The 23,703-nt window shown below is 44.3% G+C and overlaps 1 protein-coding gene across 1 annotated transcript in view; it reads left to right on the top strand.

Moving 5' to 3' along the window:
* Nucleotides 1-14,155, top strand: part of LOC140193717 (uncharacterized) — a 41,888-nt gene extending 27,733 nt beyond the window's left edge. Inside the window, exon 3 of the mRNA XM_072250881.1 lies at nucleotides 12,077-14,155. Within this exon, the coding sequence (XP_072106982.1) occupies nucleotides 12,077-13,404 (1,328 nt within the window). The 3' untranslated portion in view covers nucleotides 13,405-14,155. The remainder of the gene's footprint in view (nucleotides 1-12,076) is intronic.
* Nucleotides 14,156-23,703: the final 9,548 nt, after the last annotated feature.

The raw sequence follows: 23,703 nt of genomic DNA on the forward strand, positions 1-23,703 counted from the left end.
TATGAGGATTTTGTGAATAAAGCGTCATTCTCCAATTTAGAATCTCAAGCCGGGGAGCAAGCCTATCGTTTGTATATTTAAGTTGTATTTATGGCATTGTGATAACCAGATATTGTAGTCCTCCACGACTTCTCTATCCAGGCATTTCAATATTCGACTTCATTCAGGAAGCTTAATAGTCTGAGTGTGGATAAATCTCCCGGACCTGATGGAATGCACCCTCAGGTTCGGAAGGAAGTAACTGGAGAGATTGCGGAGCCTGCAGAGAGACTTAGATAGCTTAGGGGAATGGGCAAGGGAGTGGCAAATGAAATACAATGTTGGAAAGTGTATGGTCATGCACTCTGGTGGACGAAATAAATAGGCAGACTATTATTTAGATGGAGAGAGAATTCAAAATGCAGAGATGCAAATGGACTTGGGAGTCCTTGTGCAGGATACCCTAAAGGTTAACTTCCAGGTTGAGTCGGTGGTGAAGAAGGCAAATGCAACGTTGGCATTCATTTCTAGAGGTATAGAATATAAGAGCAGGGATGCGATGGTGAGTCTCTATAAGGCACCCCTGAGATCACACAGACTATTGTGTGCAGTTTTCGGATCCTTATTTTACAAATGATATACTGACATTGGAGAGGGTTCAGAGAAGATTCACGAGAATGTTTCCAGGAATGAAAGGTCTACCGTATCAAGAAGGTCTGGCAGCTCTTGGGCGGTATTCCCTGGAGTTCAGGAGAATGAGGGAGGATCTCATAGAAACATTTTGATTGTTAAATGACCTGAACAGATCAGATATGGCAAAGTTGATTTCCCATGGTAGGGGATTCTAGGACAAGAGACTTCCATATTGAAGGACGTCCATTTAGGACAGAGATGCGGAGAAATTTCTTAAGAGTGTCGGTGGTAAATAGGAGGAATTTGTTGCCATGATCTGCTGCGGAGGCCAAGTCACTGGGTGTATTTAAGGCAGAGGTAGATAGGTTCTTGATTAGCCAAAGCATCAAAGGGTAAGGGGTGAAGGCAGGGTAATTGGGATGACTGGAAGAATTGGATCAACCCATGATTGAATGGCGGTGCAGACTCGATGACCCAAATGGCCTACTTCTGCTCCAATATTTTATTGTCTAATGGTCTATTCCACTGTTTCGGCCCGCCAAAGTGCAGCCAATATTTCTGGGTATATGACCCATTCATATGAGAATTTAGCATTTTCTATTTTTCTGAGCTTCTCATAATGTGTACGGTTTAGTTAAACTTTGCTCCAGAATTCCCACACAATTGAAAGAGTTTATTACATTTTTTTATTTTATTTTTGCACTACTTATATAATTTAACTATTTAATATATATGTTAATTCATAGTTGTTAGAATCTATTGTTATGAATTTGGTTCTACTGCTGCCGCAGAGACAACGAATTTCATGGCATTTGCTGGTGCTATTAAACCTGATTCTGATATTGATGTGGGAGAACCACCACCGGTCACCTGATCCCAGTTACCGCAGATCGTAATGCGACATTGAAGCCTTTTCTATTTATTTGCATTCTTCAGAAATAACAACAGTTCAGTGAAGTTTCCTTCTGAGGTTCCAAAGCAGAAGCTCAGTCTGTCTAATATTTTCACACAATTAAAATGGGGGATCTGTTTATTATCATCACGTACTGAGCTACAGTGAAAATCTTGCCTGACATACCATCCACACACAGTTCTACACGTTACAACAGTACATTGAGCTGATATACGACAGAGCAATAACTGTAACAAAGCATTATGGCTGCAGAGTAAGTGCAGTGCAGATAGACATATGGTGCAGGGTCACGTCGAGTTACATTGTGAGGTCGAGTCCATTTTATCGGACTGGAGACCATTCATTTGGCTTACAACCGCAGACAGAAAGCCGTCCTTAAGCCTGTTGGTTCGCGCTTTAAGGCTTTTGTATTTCTTCCCCGATGGGGGAGCGGGTTTGCAGCAAGAATGTCCGGGTTGTGAGGATCTTTGAGTACACGGCCTGCTTTTCCGACGCAGGGGAAATATAGGAAGAGTCCATGGAGGGGAGGCTTGTTTCTCTGATGTTCTCTGCTCCCCAAGGTTCTCTGCAGTTCCTTGCAGTCATGGGCAGAGCAGTAGCCATACGAAGGCGTGAAGTATCGACAAGAAGCTCAGAGACCTCGGCCCTCACCCTGCCTTGTGTAGCTGGATCCTGGACTTCCTGTCAGATCGCCGGCAGGTGGTAAGAGTGGGCTCCCTCACCTCTGTCTCTCTGACCCTCAGCACTCATACCCCACAGGGTTGTCTCCTTGGCCCCCTCCTTCACTCTCTGTATTCACATGACTTGTGTCCCCACCCACAGCGCCAATTTGCTAATTAAATTCCCTGACGACACTACACTGATTGCTCTCATCTCAAATAATAACGAGGCAGCCTGCAGAGAAGAAGTCATCACCCCGAGACAGTGGTGTCAAGAAAACAACCTCTCCCTCATGGTGACAAAAACAAAGGAGCTGGTTGTGTACTACAGGAGGGATGAAGACAGGGACCAAATTCAACATTTCCAAGTCTGTTATTGACACAAAATGCACACTTTAATATTGATCAGGACACAACATATTTATAGATTGTTCCTGGCAGAGAATCGTGTAATTTGTGTTCCGTGTGTTATCTGAATGTACTTGCCTGTGATGCTGCCACAAGTCAGTGTTTCTCTGTACCTGCACCTTCCCGTACTTGTGCACTTGGCAATAAATTCAACAGGACCTGAGAAATCTCAGTGAGATTTGATTAGTGATGATCATCTTGGCAGCTCGGTAGGTCGAATGTAGAGAGACAGTGCACTGTGAAATGTAAAGAGAAAGTATACTGTTAAATGCAAGACCCTGAACAGTGTCGATGAGCAGAGGGATATTGGATCCAAGTTCACAGCTCCCTGAAAGAGACTGCACAGATTGATCGGGTGGTTAAGACAGCTATAACGAGAGGTTACACAAACTTGTGTTGTTCTCTCCAGAGCGGCGCAGGCTGGGGTGAGACTGGATGGACGTTTATAAGATTACGAGAGGAATAGATAGAGCGGGCAGACGATGTATTTTTTCCTGGGGGTTGAAATGTCTAATACACAATGAGAGGAGATGTGAGCGGCAAGTGTTACGAGATCACAGGTTTCATTTTGCTGTGGGTGTTACTTTAAGAGAGCCTGCAGGAGGCGGGAGTATGACGTCACTACACTGACTGCTGGAGCTCTCAGTCTCAGAGAGAGAGAGAGAGAGAGAGAGAGAGACAGACAGTCAGTTGGAGGACCAGCGGACTGCAAGCTGCAGTTTGCTAAAGTAATGGGTAAAAGTTTGATACTTTTCCTGTGCCAAAATGGACTGGGTGAAGGAGCGGCACGCAGTGCATATTGAATGTGTGACTGTCACCGTTTTGATCCAGAAGTGGACTGTTGGAGTTTTCCTGTGGCGACCACTTTCGTTAACACTTGGATGGATTCGGGTGTTGTATAGCAACCACTTGTTCTAAAGGATATTCCTGTGACTGTCATCTTGTACAATCTCTTCGTGGATTTTGGAATATGACTCGGTGACTGAAAATCTCCTGCGACTGTTACTTCGTTCTCCCAGCATGGAACCAGTGAAATTCTTCGTGATTACTTCCTCGTTGTATTTTAATGTGGATTTACAAATTTCCCCATTCCGTGGATAACTGAAACTTGCCACCTTGAAACTTTAAGTACTTGTTCCTAAACTTGACAGTGTGGGAGGCACAAACGCATAACACTGTTAACTTCTGTTTCAGTGAGAAGTTAGTTTAATTTTCTATATACTAATAAAGACAGTAGTTGACATTAAAACTGAGTTTGTGGTCTATTACTGATGGTACATAACACAAGTTTGTTTCTTTCCACAGAGTGGCGGGTAGCTGGAGTCTCCGCCCCCACGGGTCACGTGATCCCGTTCGCCCCTCCCGTTTAACCGCAGACAGGCAGCAGCTGCGCGTCTGTTCCCGAGGCCCCGCCCTCCGGATGACGCAACAATCACTCCGCGCCTGCTCACAGTCTCCAGATGGACGGTGTTCGCCTTTCCGCTCAGTGCTGAAGTGAGTCGTCTGCGGGATCGGCAAAGGATTCTCACCGCCTGGATCGAGATCACTGTCTGCGGGCGGAAGATATCACTTTCCCATCGGTGAGTATTGAGACCGATCCCGAGCGGGGAGATCTGATGTTGGCCGTGAGGCCCGAACTCATTTATTTTCCAATTATCTGGGCTCGTCAGAAATGTGTCGACTTCACTTAATCTGCATTGAACGATCCAAACCAGGAGACCAGGCTGTCTATTTCCGCAGAATTGAAATGGAACTCCCGCCAACTGCTCACGTGAGGCTTTTTACCGCAGATCTGCCCCGCCCTCCGCTTTGTGACGCAAGATCACTTGGCGTCTTAATCCCCGGATGGATGGTGATGTTTCCTCCTTGTTTTGTTGGGGAGATCTGATGTTGGCCCCTGAGTCCCGTTGACTTCCCCCAAGTCGCCTCTCTTCCTGAGGCTCCTCACATTTGTCCTTTGAGCTTTATGGCTGTTGTGTCTTCTCCCGGACTGGGGAGGGTGAGGAAGGAGAATGACCCAGGTTATGGGGATCTTTGATTTCACTGTCTGCTTTACAGAAGGATTGGGAAGTCTAGGGGGGAGAATGGTTTCTGTGATGTGCTGATCAGTATCCCAAGGTCCCCGCAGTCCCTCACAGTCATAGGCAGAGTAGTTACCATGCAAAGACGTGAAGTGTCCGGATTGGAAATTTTCTATGGTGTATTGATAAAAAAATGGTGAGGATCAAAGGATATATGGCAAAGTTCTTGTTCTTTGTTCTAACTTTGTCATTTTATACGGTAGTATGTACTATTGTAATTCCACCAAGATGCAACACAGAGCGTCATAGGAAGTCATTCCTGCCTGTGGCCATCAAACTTTACAACTCCTCCCTTGGAGGGTCAGACACCCCGAGCCAATAGGCTGCTCCTGGACTTATTTCATAATTTACTGGCATAATTTACATATTACTATTTAACTTTTTATGGTTCTATTACTATTTATTATTTATGGTGCAACTGTAGCGAAAACCAATTTCTCCCGGGATCAATAAAGTATGACTGTGACTATGCTACTATTAATTCAGTATCTGTGTATTGCTGGAGGACCATCAGTGATTGTCCTTGAACCCTTCTCCCACCTGGTTCCATCTGCTCATCCCCTGCCTATCTTGTTCAACCTCTGTCCAGTCTCCTAATCCCCAACCCCCCCCCCCACCCCCACCCCCAGCTTCAGTGATGTACATAAACCATCTAGATCAACCTTGGTCCACCCTGTATCTCACCACCTCAATATTATATATCAGCAATCTTTCTTCTAACTCTTGTTTTTATTGTGAAGTGTTCATTTACAACTTTGGCCTCGCTGTGTTATTTCCAGAATCAGTTTTTATTAGCTAGAATGCCAGAGGGTCATCAGGTACCAGTTCTGTTGTGCATTGGTGTGGAGGTGCTAGTTATTGAATTGTGACTGGCAGACACACTGCAGTATTTTACTGGCAGCAAAGAGTACTGGGAGAGTTGGTGCTTGGGCTATAATTCTGTGATCTACACTCCAGGCATATGGAACTGTTAGTGTTCTGGATTTGACATTGGTTAGTGCTTCTACTGATGGGGCTGGATGGTCATCCTTCTGCAGTGAAGCAGAAACTTCGAGCAGCTGGACATTGGTTGTGGGGAAATCCCGGATTGCACCACCCAGTGTGAAACGTGGGGATGATGTGTGAGACTCTCAGTGTTGGTGAGTGGCAGATTCAGCTGTGTGACTCTGAGTTTGGGTCCTGGGATATCACACTTTTTGATCCAGGTAAAATGGACCCAGAGATCAAGCTGCTTGGGTTTATGAGGTTTTGAGTGAGTATTTCTGGTCTGGGATCAGATGTTTGTTTCTGGAGTTCCTTTGGAAGCAATGATTGCTAATCTGAGGAGAGGATGAGTTCCCATTCCATCCTCACAGAGAGAGGCTATGAGTAAATGGGCTGGTCCGTGTTTACAACAGTGGAAATAGACCCGTGAGTCTGGTGTTCAAACTGTGTTTGGAAATATCCCCCCTCACTGTCACCTGTCTGTCACTTGGTGGAAATCTGAGAGAATCTCGAGTTGCTGGAGATCTGCACTAAAAACAGAAAATGTTTGACGTCATTCTGACAAAATATTATTAACCTGAATTGTAATGTTTGTTCCTCTCCCCGCAACTGTTCCTTACCTGCTGAGCGTTTCTGGTAATTCCAGTTTCTTTTTGTTACATTCACCCTGGACTGGTTTATATTTCCTGAAATGGACCTGTTTTAATCTGGGAATGGAAATGGCTTGTTCTGTGACAGTAGAACAGTAAAGAAAGCACAACTTTTCCCTGTAAATTATACAGGTACCAGTCTGTCTGTTATTTCTGGAAATATGTTTTGTGCAGTTGTTGCTAATGAGGTTTACAAGAATAATCTAAGGAATGATCAGTTTTATGTATGAGGAGCATTTTATGGTTCAGAACCTGTGCTCAATGGAGTTCAGAGGGACAGTGGGGGTGGTGGAGAGATGTATGGTTAAGTAAACCTACCGAATGCTGAAAAGCCTGGATACAATGGATATGGAGAGGATGTCCCCATTAGATAGAGAGTCTGATCTGACAGCACAGTCTCAGAATAGATATGCTTCCCTTTAAAACTGAGATGAGGAAAATATTTTGACCTAAAGTCGTCTGATCTGTGGAAGTTGTTGCCGCAGAGGTCAGTTGAGGCTGCCATTTGGGTATATTTATGACAAAGATTAATATATTCATGATTGTTAAGTAGCTTTAGGGTTACAGGAGGAAGGCAGGAATATGGTGTTGGAATAAAAATCAGTCATGGTTGAGTGGTGGAGCAGACTTAATGGATCGAATCACCTAATTCTGTTCCTACATCTCATGTCTTACCATGACTGAACGATGACTCCTTCTTATCCCATATTGTTTTGTGCCGTGTGAGGGACAATAAAAGATTGTTCACTGAGATCATTATATTTGACTTCAGCGTTTAAATTTCAGTGAGTTTTGTTCTTAGTAATATTAAGCAGAAATGTTTTGTTCTCCATTTTATTGTTAATGTGCTTCATTATCTTTCATGTTAAAGTTAGACCTGCGGTGAGAGATTTATTGGAAGAAGAACCCCAACTGGAAGCAAACCACAACTCACACGAGGGAACAGCAACAAGTGAACCAGCCCGAGGATTGAGAGCATTAACTGAAGAGAACCCATCTGACTTTGAGAATCCAGTGTTTCAGTCAGGAGAAAGTTTGGTGAGTCTCATTTACTCAAACACTGGTCCTTTAGACTTTGCATACCTGTACAAAGGAAGGTAGGAAATAGTTGGAGTGAGACTGAATGTGCCCAGAAGAACCAGTTATGCCTCTGTCAGACCCAGTTGCAATCACTCCAGGTCTGGTAATGTGCTACCAGCAGCCCAGCCCTTTAAAACCACTCCCATTCTGTGGAAGTCGAATCCGGATAAAGTCACTCAGAGACCGTATAAGTACAGATTCGTTTTTCCAAGCACCTGGGGCTTACTCCGTTATTTGCTCAAACAGGAACAGTATATGACTGTTCCCACCCAATCCACTAACTGACTAACAATTCCACTTACACCACAGGTATATCCGTCCAGATACCCCCCACACAAGACAGGCTGGAGCCAAAGTTATTTACTACATGACAGCCCCTAAAGACAAATTACAAAGTCATCATAATGGCTTTCACACACAGAACAGACTGAAGCTGTCCTATCTCTACACCTGAGTACACAAGGAGATAAGCATCCCGAAACCCCAGCTAGTGACCCTGAAGAAGAAATATGGCTCAGCATGGCTCAGCACATCTGTTGGTCATCAGCAGTTTCTTTCAGAAAAACAGGCTGCTATTGTTTAACGAAGTGTTAACCCTTTTACATACTTTATCATTCCCTCCTTTTCATCATTACATGATCAACAAAGTAGTAATCTTTTACAGAGAAAGCAAACGAGTACAGCATTGACTAATCAGTGGGTAAAAACAGCAGACATCAGTAATTATAACAATGATATGTACAACTATTAGGCCATAATGCAATATCATGCCCCACGTATTACCGAACAGGCCTTCGAAGACCACCATTTCAACCCTTCGGTGAACCCGTGTAAATCCTGCCCTACTTTCTTGATGCTGTCAATCTCCTTGACAGTGTGCTCGGAGAGGGATGTAATGTTAGTAGAGTCATCAGGGATATAGGTGCAGCATTCTGTGTCAATAATAGCACAGGTTCCCCCTTTTCTCAGCCAGAATAAAATCTAAAGCCTTACGATTCTGTGGGACTGTTTGCCGGATTGCAATCATTTCAGTGGATATTTCTGTTACTTGGGCCTGTGTTTGTGTCAGGGCCCCTGCAGTATTGTGGCCAGCTCCTCAAGTGCTGTAGCCAAATTGATTCTCTCTCATGAATTCCTGGCTACTCCATAGGAGAGAAAAGTGATCATCCAAAATCACTCAGTCTCAGCTTCTCCGCTGCTGGGCACCTGCAAGTATGGCCAGGATGCATGTTTCCCAGTACAGGAAGTTCCGTTTGAGAGATACCATCCCTCAGAACACTGACAGCCACAGTTATCTCTGACTGGACACAGTTCCTCACCTCACTTCCCCGGGTGTTATTTGAGAAAGCCCAGGCTGAGAGTTCCTCACTCTGGTTGAGTGGGATTACTGACATTGGAATCATAGTTTTACCATGCTGGGGAATTTCACCACAAACCCAGCAGGCCCCAGTTCTACCTGTTTGGCATAGGTGTGACAGAGAGACAGAAAGGTGTTAACATGGGGGCCCCCGGATGCTGGGGTGAGTCCTCTCAAAGACATGAACACGAACACCACTATCAACCAATACATTTTCCTTTAGTCCAAGAGAGTCCTTCTACTCAGTTCCTTCAGTAACACGTTTGTTGTCTGTTTGATGTATCCACTGAGATTGCCCCTTCCGTTTCACAGCCGTGGGAGTGGTCAGTAACTCCAGATATGGTCCTCTCCAGCGAGGTCTGAGTTTCCCTCGATCCCAGTTCTTGATCAGGACAAAATTCTCAGGTTCTGTGGTGGGATAGTCACTCCTCTCTGCAGAGTGGTTCTCTTCCTTGTAAGCCTGTTGTATCTGTGAATGTAATGCTTGGAAAATTTTGGTTAGTTGGCATATATATTTCCCCATCTCTTCCCCCAGGGTATGCATATCCAATTTTGCTGGTAGACTTTCTGGGAGCAATGGTACACAAGGTCTTGGTCCCCAGTGTGTCCTCATGGGCCGTCCATAAATGATTTCAGCTGGTGACAACCCTGTTTCCCCTGTGGGGTAACCCTCATGTGGAATAGGGGTGACGGTGGGACCTTCACCAAGTGAGTCCAGTCTCTGCTGTTAGTTCAGCCAATTTACTCTCCAGAGTGCCATTGGCTGTTTCCACTATGCCAGCAGCCCGTGGGTGTTGTACACAGTGGAATTGTTGCTTCATAGCTAGTTCATTACATAGCCCTTCATTTACTTTCACCACAAAGTGTGGGCCATTGTCAGAGCTCAGCATACCTGAGAGTTATTCCCTGTAATAATACCTTCACAACAGTCACAGTAGTATTATTGGTAGTTGGAATAGCTTCAATCCACCTACTAAACACATCTATAATAACTAAGCAATATCTATAGCAATGTAGTGCAGGCAATTCAATAAAATCAACTTGTAGACATGAATAATGTTCACCTGTCAAGGGAGTAGTACCCAGTGTGCAGGGTACAGGTTACCAACCATTCCCTCCTTTCCCAGGTGTGTACAATTATGTATTTAATTGACCAATATTGATAAAAACTCTGCAGGAAAATAAATCTGCCCCACTGGGGTGATCCAAAAACCTAGGTCAGGGTCTTTCTGGCACCCATCTGGGAACACAGTTTGCGCTCCTCCTCAGAGGCGTCCCCCTGAAAAGTACGTACCTCCCACATGTCTGGCAAACTCGTTCTGCTTAAGTCACAGAACGTTGCTTGACGGGAACCCGAGGGCACCACAACTACCGAGGATTGTGCCGCACTTTTCACTGTCTCATCCACTAAAGCATTGCCTTTAGTGACCTGGTCGGACATGCGTGTGTGGGCCGCACATTTAACAATAGCCAAAACTCAAGGTAGCTGTAGAACTGTGAGTAAAGTTGTTTACAAAGGTGGCATTACTAATGGGGTGGCCAGAGGAAGTCTGGAATCCCCATGTTCCCAGAGAGCCCCGTAGTCATGTACAACTCCAAATGCGTAACAGGAGTCTCTGTAAACGTTCGCACTTTTATCTGTTGCTAGGATACAGGCACGAGTCAGAGCAAACAGCTCAGCCTTCTGGGCGGAGACAGCTGCTTCAAAAGAGGCCTGCTCAACTATTTCAGTGTCCGTCACTATCGCATAGCCAGAATATCATTTTCCTGCTGGATTGACAAAAGAGCTTCCATCCTCATAAGACGTTGCCTCGGGCTTCAGGGGGTATTGCGGAATGGATGGGAGAGTCTGTCCTTCTTTCATGGTGATCCAGACAGGGGGGAAGTTGGTGTGGTCGAATTCTTGGCCTGAAATTGCCCAGAGATGGGGTACAACATCTTGAGTTCGGTCAATATTAAAAGAATGTCTTACCAGATGTCCCGTCTTCACCTCAGACTCCTTCCAGTATCTGAATTGGCCCATGGCCAAGTCTTGCCAGTCTTCCTGGGTGCTGGAGGCTTGATTCATTGAGATGTAGGCAAGGAACCCAGGTTCTTTGGCTTGAACCCAGGGCAAACCCTAACGGTGGTCTGGGGAACCACCAGTTCTGTCTGTTGCCAAAGGAAATCCGGAACTTCGGCCAATAATGCACTGCCCTCTCTTCCTTTCACCTCTCCAATCACCATAACTGGGAACTTCTGTCCCTCGAGGGGTGCATAATATTGGCTTTCCTCAGTTGAGTACGCCATAGGGTCATAGCACAGAGTCACAGCGGGTGGACCGCTGGCATTGGGGTTTCGAATGGAGTGGAGTCCTGATTAAGTAACCACCATTGGGGGGGTCAGTAACTGGGGAAGCTGTCGGTTGTTCACTGGTCCCAGGGTTCCAGTAATATGTCAAAGCTCGTCGCATTCAATTTCAATCATAGTCAGGCCAATCCATATTATTTGTTTTAATTATGTGGGCGAACCAAACATTCATCTCAGCAGTAATTTTTTACATGGCATTAAAACTGTGATACTTTAAGTTAATAATACATAAAAGAAAATCCCAGCTGCAATCAAGAAAGCCTATTTGCGTGAGTGTGTTTCAGTTACTGTGGGAGCAGGAACCCATGCAGCTCAGTGGGAACAGGGAATAATACCAATGGAGAGAGTCAGACTGAGCCAGGTCACAGATTGGAGATGGTAGAAATGCCCATTCTTATTGAGACAGGAAGAGCATCAGAGAATTAGATGGTCATTCCAGGTACCAGCACTGTGCCCAGATAGAAGATGATTTCTCTCTCCAACTTGGGTTGAACCTCACTTTAACAGTGAGATGTCAGATCACACCTTGGCAAATCAAATGATCTCATCTGAAATGTTGTCTTGCACCCATTGATGGATTTTGTAAATCTTTTCACAGGTTAAGAATGACAAGGAATTTGTCTCCAGGAATCTCAAGCATGGCACGCCAGTGTTGCTGTCCCTGTCTAGATATTTAAGAAGTGGAGCAAGGGATTCAATCAACCATCCTTCCTGCTCAGACTGTGGGGAGGGATTCACTTGGTTATCTGATCGAATGGCACACCCGTCATCTTACATAGGGGAGAGGCCATTCATCTGCTCAGACAGTGGGAATGGATTCACTCAGTCATCTCAATTGAAGGTATATCAGCAAGTTCACACTGGGACAAGGCCATTCATCTGTTCTGGGTGTGAGAAAGGATTCAGTCAGTCTTCCCGCCTGTGGACACACCAGTCAGTTCACACTGGGCAAAGGCTGGTCATCTGCTAAATTTGTGGGGAAGGATTCACTCAGTCATCTGACCTAATGGCTCACAAGCGAGTTCACACCGGGGAGCTGCCGTTCAGCTGCTCAGACTGTGGGAAGGGATTCACTTGCTCATCTAAACTGAAGGTACATCAACAAGTTCACACTGGAGAGAGGCCATTCACCTGCTCAGTCTGTGAGAAGAGATTCACTCACTCTTCCACCCGACAGAGACACCATCGACTTTACACCGGGGAGAAGCTATTCACCTGCTCAGTCTGTGGGAAAAGATTCACTGATTCATCCACCCTACAGGGTCACCAGCGAGTTCACACTGGGGAGAAGCCGTTCACCTGTTCAGTCTGTAGAAAGGGATTCAGTCATTCATCCTACCTACAGAGTCATCAGCGAGTTCACACTGGAGAGAGGCCGTTCACCTGCTCAGAATGTGGGAAGGGATTCACACTGTCATCCACCCTACAGAATCATCAGCGAGTTCACACTGGGGAGAAGCCATTCACCTGCTCAGTCTGTTGGAAGAGATTCACTCACTCATCCACCCTACAGAGTCATCAGCGAGTTCACACTGGAGAGAGGCCGTTCACCTGCTCAGAATGTGGGAAGGGATTCACTCAGTCATCCCACCTACAGAGACACCAGCGAGTTCACACTGGAGAGAAGCTGTTCACCTGCTCAGAATGTGGGAAGGGATACACTCAGTCATCTGAATTATTGGCACACCAGTCAGTTCACAGTGGGGAGTGGCCATTCACCTGCTCAGAATGTGGGAAAGGATTTACTCAGTCAACCCAGCTATTGGCACACCAGTCAGTTCACACTGGGGAGTGGCCATTCACCTGCTCAGAATGTGGGAAGGGATTCACTCGGTCATCACAACTACTGGCACACCAGTCAGTTCACACCAGGGAGAAGCCATTCACCTGCTCAGTCTGTGAGAAGAGATTCACTCAGTCATCCCACCTGCAGAGTCATCAGCGAGTTCACACTGGGGAGAGGCCGTTCATCTGCTCAGAATGTGGGAAGAGATTCACTTACTCTTACACCCTACAGAGACACCAGCGAGTTCACACTGGGGAGAAGCTGTTCACCTGCTCAGAATGTGGGAAGAGATTCACTCAGTCATCCAACCTACAGAGTCACCAGCGAGTTCACACTGGGGAGAGGCCGTTCACCTGCTCAGTCTGTGAGAATAGATTCACTCACTTATCCAGCCTACAGAGACACCAGCAAGTTCACACTGGGGAGAAACCATTCACCTGCTCAGAATGTGGGAAAGGATTCACTCAGTCATCCCAACTACTGGCACACCAGTCAGTTCACAATGGGGAGTGGCCGTTGTTATGAATCCCTGGGTTTCCTTTGCTGTGGACTGTCATCTTAAGAGAGAGAGAGAGAGAGAGAGAGAGATTAAGAAGGCGAATCAGTCTGACTTGCAGCTTGTTTACATCGCTCGCAGCTTGTTTAGATTTAACCGAGGACACGGACACTCAGAGTCAGACGGAGACGAAGGAGGAAAAATGGAAGGATCGAAACCAGGGAACTAGTGGCCAAGGGTCACTGTTTAGAACTTCCCTATCCCACAAGGGTGGGTTAATTATCGATTCAGCGTACATCGAATGTGTGGTTGTCACCTCGTTTGATCCATAGGAGTGGATCTGATTTGAGGTATCCTGTGAAGCCCACTTATGTGTTAACCCTTGCCTGAGTGTGGGTGTGGTTATTCACTTGAAGACAATACCCCTTGTGACAAGTCACTTTCGGTGATAATTCGTATGTGGATTTGGAATGATGACAGATAAAATCTACAGTGACTGTTCTCTCGTTTTACCACCATGGGACCTGTGGAATTCGACATAATTGCCTTCTCTGGAAATTCACCCTGCATTACAAATATCTCTCTCATCACCTATTCCATGGATGAACTGAACTTTCATATTTTACCATCTCAAGACTCTAAGCCTTGTTTCCCCCGAGCTCAATAGTTTGGGACTTATATTTACCCACACATATATACACACATAACTCTGTTAACTTTTGTTTATCTTGCTTAAGTTACTATATTATGAGTCGATACTAATAAAGATAGTTGTTTTAGCATCAAAGCCAGACTTCAGGTGTAGTCTACTGCTGCTAGTTCATTTCTAAAGCGTTATGGTTTGTAACAAAATTGGGGCCTGCGTCCAGGATATGAACAAATTCGGGGGCGTATTGATTGATTAATTATCAATTTCATTGGGGAAATCCCTTTTGATTTATTTGTGGGTGAAAAATCAGCAGCAATGGATGTTGATAGATTTCTGCAAGCGCCAACCTCTGAGGCATTAGAGGATGCCAGAAGGATTGAGCTGTTGAGTACTGCTAAAAGGTTAAAACTTGGAAAGGTGAAATTGACAATGAGGAGGTCACAGAGGCAGAGGATAATAACTGAACATTGTGTATCCAAGGGTGTGTTTAAAGTGGAGGAGTTGGAGGTGTTTCCTGAAAGTAAACTGAGTGAGCTTGAGCTCCCGTACAAGTTAAAAAAAATAAAGATGGAGGCTGCAGAAAGGCAGAGGCAGTTTGAAGCTAGAGAGGCAGAAAAACAGACGGAGGAAGCAGAAAGACAGAGGCTGTTTGAGCTGGAAAGATAGAGAGATTGCAGCAAAGGGGTCTAGCGTTAGACTCTGGTGATAAGTTTGAGGCCAGTCGGGAAGTTAAATTGGTACCTCCATTTGATGAGGCAGAGGTTGATAAATACTTTCAGCATTTTGCTCAGAGTTTAAAGTGGCCAAAAGAGGGTTGGCCTATTCTCTTACAAAGTGTAATTAAGGGGAAGGCTCAGCAAGCCTATTCTGCTTCGACAGTTAATGAAACAGCTGATTATGACATTGTGAAACAGGCTGTGCTCAAAGCTTATGAGTTGGTCCCAGAAGCATACAGGCAAAAGTTTAGAAATTTGAGGAGATCTCTGAACCAGACTTGTATGGAATTTGCTTATGAGAAGTTTGTGTGTTTTGACCGCTGGCACACATATAAAAATGTAAATGATGACTTTAACAGCTTGAAAGAGTTAGTTTTAGTTGAAGAATTCAAAAGATGCGTCCCTAATGACTTAAAGACATATTTAGATGAAAAGGATGCTGCCACTTTGCAGGAGTCTGCTAGATTAGCAGATCAGTTTGCTTTAACTCATAAGGTTAAATTTACCCTGAATAAAAGCTACCAAAAGAGTAGCAGGAATAACCAGGGTAAACCAGAAATTAATGCTGGGACTATTAACAAGAGTAAGGATGAAGGGAAGAAGTTGAAGGAGAAATATTCTGGTCTTACTTGTTACTATTGTAAGAAAGCTGGTCATATGATGGCTAATTGTTCCATCCTGAAGAGGAAAAAGGAAAAGGAGGCAGTCCCAAATGCCTGTGATCAGTCTGTTGAATCACCTATAAACCCACATTTTGTTGAGGCTCAGTTAAGGACTGAGAGGTCTGACCGAGTGAAGAAGGTATTTGATCATTTTATGTCAGATGGGTTTGTATTAGTAAAGGAAGGGTCAACCCCGGTACCAGTGACAATTCTTCGAGATACTGGGGCTTCTCAGTCACTTATATTAGACAGTGTTCTAAAGTTCGGTGATGGGATGGACATTGGTGAGGCAAATCTTATTAAGGGTATTGGGGGCAGCATGGTTTCTGTGCCATTGCACAGGGTAACTTTACAGTCAGGGTTGGTTTCGGGACCTGTTAAGTTCAGATTATGCTCCGGTTTACAGGTGGAAGATGTTACTTTGCTGTTAGGGAATGACCGGGCAGATGGTAAAGTTGTTCCTGCAGTGCAGTTGACAACTAAGCCAACCACTGACGATCCACAGATGGATTTTAACATTTATCCTTCCTGCGCAGTAACTCGAAGTATGGCTAAATGTCTGCCAACGCAGACGGTTCTGTGCAGCATGATTCTGATACCCATGACAGCCAAAATCGGGATTCAGGTTATGACGACTTAAAACAGAGATCATCTTCCTCTTTCCCTCCTGCTCCATGGAACCAGACTCAGTGCCAGAGACCGGATCGCCGTGGTCGTCCTCTGTCAGGTCATCCCTCTCAACAGCATCCAAAACGAGATAACGATTACTGAGGGGGATGGCCACAGGGGTGCTCTCTACTATCTGAGCTCTTCCCATCCCTTCCCTGACAGTCACCCACTGATCTAACTCCTGCAGCCTCGGGGTGACTAACTCCTTGTAGCTCCTATCTAACTCCTGCTCACGTTCCATTACAAGCTGCAGGTCATCAAGCCGCAGCTCCAGATCCCAAACGCGGTCTCTCAGAAGCTGCACCTTGGTGCACCTGGCACAGATATGGCCATATGGGAGACTGGAAGATTCCCGGGGTTCCCACATATTACTCCCAGAGCAAAGTACTAACCCTGCAGACATGCTCTGGTACACGTTTATATGCTCAGTAAACATGTTCACTGCTTAATCACCTGGAGGAGGGAACGAGATGGGAAATAGTCATAGTCATACTTTATTGATCCCAGGGGGAAATTGGTTATCTAACTATGCAGAGAACACAGAAGCAAAGGAAGGAAATCTAATGATGACATTCTGTTTCTGCATCAAGTAGTTCAAAAGGCAGATTGTATTTTGGCCTTCACCGCACAGGGATTATGTAATGGGCCAGTGTAGCTACCATTGTACAGGGTGTCAGTGAAGCTACATCTGGAATTCTATGCACGGCTTTAACCCCCAAGCAGAAAGAAATCTTAAGAGTAACTATGGAGTCAGCCAGAACAGTTTTACCAGTGTAATAAATGGGATGATTTACCAGCAGAGGTGAGATGAGTTGGCCCTGAATTTAGAACATATTTACAAACAATAGGTTATTTGTGAAGCATCTTGAAGTATCTCTCCTCGTCAGTCAGAGAGCCACAGAGAAGGGTCGATGAGAGATGCTCATTTCAAATGGAGATGTGTGAAAATTCCTGGAAATTTATATTTTCTATTTAATTTTGCTTTGTGATCAATGAGCTATCTATCTATTTGAGTGTACACTCTTTGGGATTCACTGCCCTGAGGGTATGAAGGCTGGTTGGCCGGGTATTTTTGAGGTGGACATATATAATTAATTAAGGGGAGCGAGGGGAATGGACACAGGAGCTTAAATCATAAACAGTTGTGTTGAATAATCATGAGATCATAAGACACAGTGGGAGAATTTTTCCTCTTCTCTGTTCTAAATGGAGGTCCCACTATTCTGAGGGTGTGTTCCCCTGGCCCCCGACTGCAGGAAAAATCCTCTCCACATGCACTCTTTCTCAGCTTTTCGGCATTCGACAGCCTCCCTCATTTTTTTTCTAAATGCTATAGGATACAGGCCCAGAGACATCAAATGCTCCTCATGCATTAAACCTGTCAGCCTCAGAATCATTTTCATGAACCTCCTCTGGACTCTGTCCAATTTTTCCCGAGATGAGTCCCTACACTATTCATAATAGTCCGCGTGGTTTAACCGTTGCCGGATAATGTTTCAACATAGTATCCTTATGAATAGTCCTCTCGTAATGAATGGTAGCTTCATATTTACATAACTTTACTGGTGAATGCCCAGAGTGAAGAATAGAAGGAAAGGCGATGGGCAGTGATTTTGTTTTCAACTGGAAGGAGAAATCGATACTGATGCATTCAGGTTTGAGCTACACAGGTGGAGTATGATGTGCTTCTCTTCAACCCTCAGGCTGTCAAGTTGAGCAACTCCAGCCATTACTATTCTGCCATCATCCCTGCTAGTGTTCCCTTCCTATCAACTATGGTGAGCTCTTCTCCCGTGCCTCCGTAGTTCCCCTCACTCCACTAATAATGATGCATCTTGTTGTACCTTTCCCCACTCAAAGTGCAGGGTGAATTCTAACATGTTATGATCACTGCATCCACATGCTTCCTTTACCATGAGCTCCCTAATCAAATTTGGTTCATTACACAACACCCAATCCAGAATTAACTTTTCCCCAGTGCGGACAATTACAAGCTGTTCTAAAAGGCATCTCATTGGTATTTTCCAAATTCTCTCTCTTGAGATCAAGCACAAACCTGATTCTCATAATCTCCCTCCACCCATCTGGCTCACGGACTGTTTGCCCCACTCCCATCGGGGGGTAGACTACGCAGCATCCTCACCAGGACTACCAGCCTCTGGGACGGCTACTTTTCCCAAGCAGGAAGGCTGTTAAATATCTCTACCCACTAACCCACCCTTCCACACCATCAGACCCCTCCACTTGTCTGTCATCTTATGTGCAGACATCCTATGCCAAGCGTCACTTTAAGGACATACAATCAATCCATACACAATATATAAGCTGTGGATGTATGTTTTCACTATTGTGTTTTTGTGCTGCATTGGAGCCGGAGTAAGGATTACTTCGACCTCATTTACACTTGTCTGCTGGAAATGGAACTAAACAACCTTGAATCTTGAATAAACATTTCAGCAGGTTGCAGCGTCACGTTTCTGTCTCTCAACACTATTGTGGCGGAGCGCCACCTGGTGACAATAGTGTCCATAAATCAGGGGGTCCTGTTATGGCAATTCACCACCAAGTGGCAGTGTTGTCCACAAAAGGGAGAGGCTTGCAGCGATAACGAGAGGTGCAGGGGGCTGGAAGCCAACTGCAAGTGGAAGAATTGCCAGACCTGCTCCAAACCACTCTCCTCACCACTAGTCAAGGTCCCAAACAGTCCTTCCGTATGAGGCAACTCTTCAACATCGTGACTGTTGGGGTCATCTACTATTTCCAGTTTTCCCGGTATGGCCTCCTTGACATTAGTGAGACCCGATGTAGTGTCTGCATTCTGCACGCTGTCCCGATGAGATTCTGCAGATGTTGCAGATGCAGAGTAACATACGCAAAATGCTGGAGGAAGTCAAGAGACCAGGTAGCTTCTATAGAGGGGGATAAAGCAAAACAGAGATTTCCTGCCAAGACCCGTCATCGGGACTGGAATTGGGGAGAAGCCAGAACAAGATGGTGCGGGGAGTGGAAAGAGTCCAAGCTGGTCTGGTCCAAGGTGAAGCCAGATAAGAGTGAAGGTGAGTGGGTGGGGGAGGTGGGAGATGAAGTGAGACGGTGTGAGGTGGGAGGTGGAAAATGCAAAGGGCTGAAAAGAGGGAATCTGATAGGATAGGAGAGCGGAAAATGGGAAAAAGAAGGAAGGAAAAGAGGAACTAGAGGGAGACAATCTGCAGTGGAGAAGAGAGAAGTGGGAAGACGGAATGGAGGAGACGGACATGTGGGTTGATGAAAAGAAAAGGTGGAGGTTCAAGTTGAATACATCGATGTTCATATCATCAGTAGTAGACTGCCGGAATGTAATATGAGGTGTTGCTCCTCCAGCCTGAGAGTGTTAGTTAAACAATGAACCGGAAATGAGTGGGTTAATAATTTTCCCCTGGGATCCCTATTACATCAATCCTCTCTCACCTCAAACTGGTGCCCTCTGTTGGTTGATTCCACAAAAGCGGGGAAAGGGACTGCTCTGTACACTCATGGTTTGGAAATCCTGCACAAGGTCAGCCTCAATCTCCTGCACTTCGAGGCATGAAGTCCCAACCTGCCCAACCTCTCTCCAGAACTCAGTCCCTCGAGTACCGGCACCATTCTCATAAATCTTCTCTGCACTCATTGTAGCTTGACGTCATCTCTCCTATAGCAGAATGACCAAAACTGAATACAATAATCCAGGCGGGGATACCCGAACAATACCCTAACCCTACTGCAACCTCACTAGCCTCTTCTTCAGGCCATGAGCCATGAGGTATGAGACAGGGGCTGCTCAGCCAATCAAGTCTGCTCCACCATTCCTTCGTGTCCAATTGATTATCTCTCTCAACTCCATTCACCTGCCTTCTCCCCATAATCTTTGAACATCCATTTAAAATACACTCACTAACTTGGCGTCTACTCTGTCCATGGCAATGAATTCCAAAGATTTACCCATCCCTGCTAAAGAAATTCCTCCTCATCTCTGCTTTCAATCGATGCCCTATATAATTGAGGTCGTGGCCTCTGGTCCCAAACTCACACAGTATAAGGTGCATCTTCCTTATAGGCAGTCTATTGAGGTCTTTGAATATTTAATAGGTTTCAATGAGATCCCCTCTCTTTCTTATGGACCAGCGAGTACAGGTCAAGGCCGTCTAACGCTCCTCATACGTTAACCCTTTCATTCCTGGAATCATTGTCATGAACCTTCTCCGGACCCGTTCCAATACGATCACATCTTTTCTCAGATAGGAGGTCGGAAACTGCTCACAATACAAGAAGAGCGAACAGAAGGAAATCTGCAGATGCTGGAATTTCAAGCAACACACGTAAAAGTTGCTGGTGAACGCAGCAGGCCAGGCAGCATCTCTAGGAAGAGGTACAGTCGACGTTTCTGGCCAGACCCTTCATCAGATCTCCTGATGAAGGGTCTCGGCCTGAAACGTCCACTGTACTTTTTTCTAGGGATGCTGCCTGGCCTGCTGCGTTCACCAGCAACTTTGATGTGTGTTACACCAACAGCGATCTGACAAATGTGTTATAAAGCTACAGTGTCACATCCTTGCTCTGAAAAGCTAACATTACAGTTGTTATCCTTTATCAACTCAATCTGCAAGCAAACCTTTTGGGACTCCTGCTCAAGGACTCCCAAGTACCTATGCACCTCTGATTTTTGAATTTTCTCCCATTTATTTATTTTTTTCTTCGCCCTTATTCCTTCTACCAATTGTACGTGACCGTACACTTACATACACTGTATTTCACCTCATACCTCGTTGCGTGTTCTCCAAACCTATCGAGCTCCTTCACGACGAAGGAAATAAAACGGCTTAAAGGGACTGACCTTTTGGACACTGCACAAACCTTCCTGATCTTGCAGCGGCTATCTCAGATGCAAGCCACTATTTCTGAACGAAGATTCAATAAGGTCGATCCTTTATAAAACCGCCGAACGACACCAACTTTACTCAATCCTTCGTGTTCCCGTACTTCAGTACGGTCTTCACTCTCCTATACTAGACTGTAAAGGTAAATCAAAGGTGCAACACAGAAAACGTGCAGTGATTGGTGAAACTGCTGGCACAACGATATCACCTTACAATAGAATGTATAACTCCACTTTAAAACGAAACCTCGGCATGAGACGAATACGCAGCAGGTCGAAGTAACTGACGAATCAACTGCAACACAGCAGGGGTTTCCCCCTTTTATATACCTGTAGGGAACATGTCATCACGTGACGTCACACTAGCGGGAAAACTACATCACCCCACCATCACAAGACCATTACATCATGCTCACAAAATACTCAAATACATCATGGTCATAAGACCGTCACAAGATACCCACGAGGTATGTAACACCTTCCTGCAAAAATGGAAAATTGTGGTCTTTGATGAGAAAAAATTAACAACTATTTACAGAAAAAAATTAGAAATCTATAAAATCTACAACATACGCAATGTACACAGTGTTATCATACAGCACCTTACAAACTAATATACAGTAGGACTATTAGAAATGTTAAAATACATTTACAGGAAATACATTACCACGCCATAAAAAATACATTGTGCATTCAACATCTAGATAGACAGTCAGCAATCACGTTATCTTTGCCTTTAATATGAGTTATCAAAATATTATACTCCTGCAACATCAAACTCCAATTCAGTAACCTTCTAATTTTGTTTTTCATCTTACTCAATATCACTAACAGATTATGATCGGTGTAAACTATGAGTGGTTTCTGAGTTGTACCAACATACACATCAAAATGTTGTAAAGTCAAAACAAGAGATAATAATTCCTTTTCTATGGTTGAATAATTTCTTTGATGCTGATTAAATTCCTTAGAAAAGTAAGCTATTGGACAATCAGCCTGATTACCATCATCCCTTTGAAGTAACACTGCTCCTGCAGCCTCATCACTAGCATCTACAGCTAATGAAAATGTGCTTTCAAAGTAAGGTGACCTGAGCACCGGTTTGTGACATAGCAGAGTTTTCAATTTATCAAAGGCCTCTTAACAAGGCTCTGTCCAAACAAACTTTTCACTTTTCTTCAAGAGATTAGTTAACGGTAATTTACGGTAATATCCTACCATTCCCAAGAATTTTCTGAGAGTCTTTTTACCAGTTAGAATTGGTACCTGTAAAACTGCCCGAACTTTTGCCTGAATAGGAGCTAACTTACCCTGACCCACAACATAACCAAGGTAGGTCACAGTGACATGACCAAATTCACTTTTAGCTAAGTTAATAGTTAAGTTAGTTTTTGAAAGCCTTTCAAATAGTTTCTCCACCTCAGTAATAAGGGCTTCCAAAGTATCATTTCCTGTAACTTAATCATCAATATAGGCATCTGTATCTTTTAACCCATGAATCACAGAATTAATCATCCGCTGGAAAGTACGTGGTGCATACTTCATCCCAAAGGGAAGAACATTATATTCATATAACCCAGATGGGGTTACAAATGCAGAAATCTCTCTACCTGTATCCGTCAATGGAACACACCAATAACCTTTTACCAAATCAATCTTTGTAAGGAACTTTGCTTTTCCAACTTTGTCCACACAATCATCCACTCTAGGAATAGGACACACATCAGTTTTTGTCACAGCATTCACCTTCCTGGAATCCATACAAAACTGAATACTACTGTCTGGTTTAGGCACCATAACACAAGCTGAACTCCAATTCGAATTAGAAGGTCTAATAATATTATTTTCCAACATATGTTTAATTTCATGTTCAGCAAGTTCACATTTTTACATGTTTATCTGATATGGATGTTGCTTTATGGGTTTGGTATCTCCAACACCTACATCATGTGAAGCTACTGTGGTTCTTTTAGGAACATCTGGAAATAAATCCCTATATTTAAGAATTAATTGCTTCATCTGCTGCCTCTGTTCCGGCTGTAAATGAACGCATTTCTCATCAATATTTTCCAGAATTGTTGAGTTTGGTTACCTGGCAGAAATAATGTTGGGTTTAAAATGAGTTACAGATGAATAAACCATTAAGTTCCTCATGGGATCAGACTCACTATTATTGACCACAACAGTCATTCTAGTGGTCTGTTTCTCATAAGATGGTTTTATCATATTTATATGGCAAAGCTGTGTTGGCCTTCTTCGATCTGGTGTTTTTAAATCACATAATCCACATAATTATCTTTTGTTATACCTCATAAGGACCATGAAATTTAACTTGTAAAGGGGTTGTTTGCACCGGGAAAAGAACCAACACCTTATCTCCAGGCTTAAATGACCTCATTCTAGCTTCCTTATCATACCAAGGTTTCTTTTTTCCTGAGCCGATTTTAAATTTTCCCTAGCTAAGCTATAAGCTTTATGTAATCTTTCTTTAAATTTTCAAACATAATGCAGCAAATTAGTATGTACCCTATTTATTAATCCACCGTTCTTTTAACAAGGCCAAATGTCCTCTAACTCTTTGTCCAAACACAATTTCAATAGGACTAAAACCTAAGGATTCCTGCACTGACTTCATACCTTGATGGCCACCCAAGGGCATATTATGAGCCAAAGTTAAAATCTCATTCCGATAACCTTTAGGAACTACTACCTGGTAAACAACCTCCCATTCTTCACTT

The sequence above is a fragment of the Mobula birostris genome, unplaced genomic scaffold (genome assembly GCF_030028105.1).
Source record: "Mobula birostris isolate sMobBir1 unplaced genomic scaffold, sMobBir1.hap1 scaffold_739, whole genome shotgun sequence".
NCBI lineage: Eukaryota > Metazoa > Chordata > Chondrichthyes > Myliobatiformes > Myliobatidae > Mobula > Mobula birostris.